The 5,847-nt window shown below is 32.5% G+C and overlaps 1 protein-coding gene across 1 annotated transcript; it reads right to left on the reverse strand.

Annotated features, from left to right (window-relative positions):
- Positions 1-1,844: 1,844 nt before the first annotated feature.
- Positions 1,845-2,648, reverse strand: LOC131623391 (uncharacterized). The gene is made up of 2 exons (XM_058894402.1): positions 2,494-2,648; positions 1,845-2,264 (listed from the first exon to the last, which is right to left on the reverse strand). The coding sequence occupies exons 1-2, from the start codon at positions 2,558-2,560 to the stop codon at positions 2,008-2,010; spliced, it is 324 nt and encodes a 107-aa protein (XP_058750385.1). The 5' UTR covers positions 2,561-2,648; the 3' UTR covers positions 1,845-2,007.
- Positions 2,649-5,847: the final 3,199 nt, after the last annotated feature.

A 5,847-nucleotide genomic window follows, 5' to 3' on the forward strand; every position in this document is an offset into this window, starting at 1 on the left:
GATTAAAGTCAGTTATAATAATTTAAAATAAGAGTTTATTCTACATTCGGATTATCACAAGAACCATAACAATATAAAGTTATTTGTTAAAGAACCATATTAAAGACTAAATAATCGGTGTCATTTGCATGCTAAGCACAAGAATATGATGGTTCATTAATTTGTGAAATCATTGCTTCAAAGTCTGTTATCAAATATCTGACATATTTCAATATTATGTTATTCATTCAAGCCAGATTGTATAACCAAAGAGTATGAATTTGTCATTGTCACTATTATGATTTTTTAATTGTGTAATATAGCTTAAGTTATTATTTAATCATAAAACAGGTTGACTGCAAACCAATTAAATTAAGTTTACTGAATTAATAAGATTTTTATTAAAAGAGTAATGTAATTTTAATTTTAAATAGTAAAATTTAATATTTTAAGAAAAATCTTATGTCATGCCATATGCAAATCAGATACAAAAGAAATCGAATACACGTCATATGCATATGTTAAGATGCTCATACTACTATGATCATGGAAGTGAAGTGGGTCCATTGTAGTGCCAAGATTTTGACGTGAGGTGAGTCCAGTGTAGTTTTGTCATGATTTTTGAAGCTAGAGTGAGTTGTGTCTATAAAATTATGTTTTCTTGCCAAATATAAAAATTGATATCGTGTTAGAAAGGTAATGTAAAAAAAAAGTGAAAATCGAAACTAACTTAAGTGTTTGCTTTAACAATCATATCGTGTTAGACAACATCTACTAATTTTATTAAAAAATAAATAAAAATAAATTTTGTATTGAAATGTATGTGCATTTTTGTTTTGACGATGATAAACCTATGCATTGGAAGAGTGATTTAAATAGACAAAAATAGAAGTAAGCTTAAATGATAAACCTAAGCATTTGAAGAGTTATAGAAATAGACAAAAATAGAAATAAGCTTAAGCATTTGCAGAGTGACAGAAATAGACAAAAATAGAAAGAGAAGCTAATACTCACCTTAATTAAAGTTAAGGAAAAAGAGTGGAAGAGATCGTCACGTTTTCTTCTTCTTGTGCGTTCCTATGGATGGAAGGAAGAAATTTTTTTTATTTTCAACGTGAATTGACTTAAATGTTGATAGAAAGAAGTGAAATGCGGAAAGAATATTTCATGGGTTTGTAAATTAAAGGTCCCATCTCACAAGTCATTACCCACCATCATGAAAATATTGGGTAACTTTACACTTCAATGTCCCGCATCAATTATATGATTTTTCATCTCTAAAATTAATTTTCTTTCTTGTTTCTTAGCTTAAGGTTTTTCTTTATTTTATTTATTTATCTATCGAATTAGCGTGGTAGATAAAGTTTCATTTCTTAAAACTCTTTCTTGTCATTTAATTATTGTATTAGCTATTTATATTAATTGTCATAATTTGTGTAATATAATTTGTGTAATATGTTTTTTCAACTTAAAATATAACATGAATTGATTAAAGTCAATTATAATAATTTAAAATAAAAGTTTATGCTACATTCGGGATTATCACAAGAACCATAGCAATAGAAAATTTCTTTAGCCACCTCTCTATGGGGTCACCCCCAGCGAAAATCCCAAAATACCCCTGCTTCGGAAATGAACGTTCGAAGCGCTTTTTTTTTTAAAAAAAATTTCCATAATTCGGAAGTGCATCTCCGAAAACACCTCATGGGGGGTGTCTTCGGAGATGAACTTCCGAAAACACCTCATGGGGGTGAATTCGGAAATGAACTTCCGAATTATGCAAAAACTGTTTTTTTTTTATGTTTTTTCTTAAACTGTCTCGCATTTTAATTAAACGCAAACGCCAAATAAAAATAAGCAACAGATAAACTGAAAATACTAAGATGATAAATCCAATCCAAAAACACTGTGCGAAAGATACAATCCGAAATCAAAACAAAACAAAACAAAACACGTCAAACAAAACAAAAACACGTTATTCTGCCCGACGAGCGTTACAAAATACACATCAAACAAAACAAAAACACGTTATTCTGCCCGACGAGCGAACTCCTCCGAATGAAGATAATTATACCAATCCTCATCCCACTCATTCTCAGAACCATCAGCGTTGATCATGACTCTCACGCCTGAAGACTGAGCCTGCACGTCCGAGCCATGGACCCCCAGGGGACGAGAAGCAGAACCAGTCAAAACCTTCTTCTTCTCCTTCACCTCCTTCACCTCCTTCACTCCGCGAGAGCACGAGGTTGAAGAACCCTTTCTTCCCTTAGCGCCACCCATTCCTGCGTAAAAATGAAGAAAGAAAGGTCCATGAGACCTCCTTTTATAAAAGAAGAAAGGGGACAAAAACGCTTGGGAAACAGACAAGTCATTAAAGAACAAAGACGTTGGAAACCAGCGACACGCCGTCAAAGAAGTCAGAACGCATGCACACAAACTTCAAAGAAACAGGCACAATAAACAAAGGCGTTAAAAATAAAGTACTTGCAAATTAAAACGGACACTCCCTACCCTCTCTAGCCGACGCAGTCTGGGTCTCCCTACCCTGTCTGATGCGTGCTGGTTGGTTGTCTGACATGTTCCTGTAAACAATTGAAATCGATTAATATGCGAGACAAAATAAAAAACTAAAAAATTTGAACTTCTGATACAATTCGGAAGTTCATTTCCGAAAACTGGGATGGAGGTGTTTTCGGAAATGAACTTCTGAAACATCCCTGCGATGGAGTTTTCTGCAACTTCCATGGCAGACCCCAAAATCAAACATAAAACAAATTCAAAAAACTTTTAAACAACCTAATTATCTGAATTAGCGTGGTAGATAAAGTTTCATTTCTTAAAACTTTTTCCTTCTCTTGTATAGTAAAAAGAAAAAGAGATTTTTTTTATTTTATTCTATGATTGGTAAGTTTTTTAATTAGGTGTTTTATCTAAGTATATCGAAAAGATAGGCAATATCTCATGTGCACTACTTTGGTAGGTCTTTCACTTGAGAGATTTTTTTTTTCGTTTTTCACTCATTTATCATTGGGTTTAAAACCTTGCAAAATGGGTAAAAAAAAACTATTAAAAAAATATAAAAACTTAAAATTCTTAATAAATAACCTCGCTAAATGATTGAAAATAAAAAATTAAAATTTTGGTCTCACTGGTCAAGGTAAACAATGGCAAAAAGATACATATTAATATATTCACAAGAATTTTAATATTGATTCTTATTTTTGAAAATTATTTATTCTCAATGTTTATTTCAATAAAGTAACATTTTTTCCTATTAAATCTTAACATTTTTTTATATTTTTTTTTACAGGTATTTGACATGATTTTAAGATTTGATTGTCTACAAAATATGAGTCAGTTTTAGTTAAATTATTATCATTTAATTATTGTTTTCGCTATTTATATTAATTGATATTTTTTCAATTCAAAATATAATTTAAATTGATTAAAGTCAAAATAATAATAAAAATATTAATTTATTTTACTTTTGGAATTATCACAAGAACCATAGTAATGTATAGTTATTTGTTAAAGTAAAATAGTTATATATATATAGTTATTTATTTAAAAACCATTGTAAAGACTAGGGGTGGACAACCGGTCGGGCCGGTTCGGTTTCGGGCCCAAAACCTCAAACCGGCCCAACCCTCGGTTCAGAAATAGAGACCCAATTCCGACCAGTCCAATAATCGGTTTTTTCGGGTTCGGTTTTTTTCGGTTTCGGTTTAATATTTCGGTTTTTTCGGTTTTTTCGGTTTGGTTTAATGTTTCAGTTTTTTAATTTGGACTAAAGATGGTTCCAGTTTTATGTTTCTTTCGTTTCCAATATTAAATATTAGTAATTTTTGGCCCAAACTTATATCATTTGTTTTTATTCATTATTTAATAATCAAATGAGTCAAAAATTTATGAATGTATCAAGTTGCCTCATGTATTCAAAATGGGTTAGATCTACAAATTTTAATAGTGAGTAAAATAAATTAAATAAATCCAAACAACAAATTAAAACTACACCAGAGCTGCCACAAGTAATCCAAAAGATTACTGCATAATAAAATCAAACAAAATTTTACAAAACTCAACCCTGAAACTCAACCCTTTTTCTTACAAAAACTAAACTCAACAAACCCTTTTTACCAAAAAAAAATAAAGCTAAACAACAAATAAACTCAACCCATATTTTAAGAAGAAAAGAAGCCTAAATAGCAGAATATAAAACTCTAGCTTATAGTAGACACTCAAGGAGAATGAAATAGAGAGCAACTCCTTCAAATTTGTGAGTTAAAGTTTTGTTAATGGTTGAGTTTGAGAAGTTGAAATTGAAAGAGGAAGCAAAGAAGAATGAGATTGCAGCAGCGGCTAGGGTTATCTGATTCTCTTCTCTTGGGTGTTAGGTTTATATAGTATAATGGGAATTTTTTGGGCTTCAGAAACAACCTGTCTAGCCCAGTAAAATATCAATCAAATAAAATAATAAGAGTTACACTGCTAAACCGGTCGGGTTCGGTTTTTTTTGGGTTCAGTTTAATCAACCGAACCGAACCGTCCTTATCCACTCTAAACCAAATGTTTCACCCGCTTGACCCGGAAACCCGACTGTGACCCGACCGAAATGCTGCGGATTGAATGGGCCGGTCGGATAGAAACGGTCGGGGGATTTTTGTCCACCCCTAGTAAAGACTAAGTAACTTGTGCTTTCATTTGCTTGTCAAACAAAGGATATGATGGTTAGGGATGTCAATAGGGCGGGGCGGGGCCGGGGGATACATTCCCATCATAATCCCCGTCATCGAATCTATTCCCCATCCCCGCTTCGGGTCCCCGCTACGGGGGGATTTTGTCCCCCATCCCCGTCCCCGCGGATCCCCGCGGGTCCCCACGGATCCCCATGCGGAGATCCATAGACATGATTATTATTTTTTTAAATCAAATTAACAGTAAAAGCTTCAAAAAGTAACCATGAGAAATTTATAAATTATTCCTTTACGATAAATAATATTGTTTTAACAATATTTAATCTATAATATTGAGTGTCATGACCACCAAAATTTCAAACTTAAAATAAACTTGAAATAATCATTTAGATCTCACTCTTTTATATATTTTAAATTTGTGTATAACATTAATTGTATGAAATGACAAATAGACCTACATAATAATTTAAAATTATATATAATAAATTAAGGACATTTGGCTATTTTATGCGGGGCGGGGACTCCACGGGGCAGGGGATATTTACGCCACCCCCGTCCCCAAAGTCCTTCGGGGAGACTTTGTTCCTCATCCCCGTCCCCGCGGGGGAAAACTCCCCGTGTTTGGGGCCCCAAATGGAGAATCCCCACGGAGATCCCCGCTAATGGAGGCAAGTTGACATCCCTAATGATGGTTCATTAATTTGTGAAATGATTGCTTCAAAGTCAGATATCAAACTTTTATCATATTTTAATATTATGTTATTCATGCCATGTATCACCAATGAGTATAAATTTATCATTGTGACAATTAATGATTATTATAATTTTAAATATTAATATTTAATATTTTAAGAAAAATCTAATCTTATGTCATTCAAATTAGATACAAAAGAAATCGAATACATGTCATATGCATCTATAAAGATGTCATATTAGCTATGACCATGAAATTTAAGTAGGTCCATTGTAGTGCCACAGGTTTTGACGTGAAGTGGGTCTAGTGTAGTTTTGCTATGGTTTTTGAAGTTAGAGTGAGTGGTGTCTTTAAAATTCGGTTTTTTGAAAAATATAAAATTTGATATCGTGTTTGACAAGTAATGTAACAAAATGTGAAAGTTGAAACTAACTTAAGTGTTTGCTGTAACAATTATATCGTGTTAGACAACATCTA

Source organism: Vicia villosa, unplaced genomic scaffold, assembly GCF_029867415.1.
Source record: "Vicia villosa cultivar HV-30 ecotype Madison, WI unplaced genomic scaffold, Vvil1.0 ctg.000063F_1_1_1, whole genome shotgun sequence".
NCBI classification, from domain to species: Eukaryota; Viridiplantae; Streptophyta; class Magnoliopsida; order Fabales; family Fabaceae; genus Vicia; species Vicia villosa.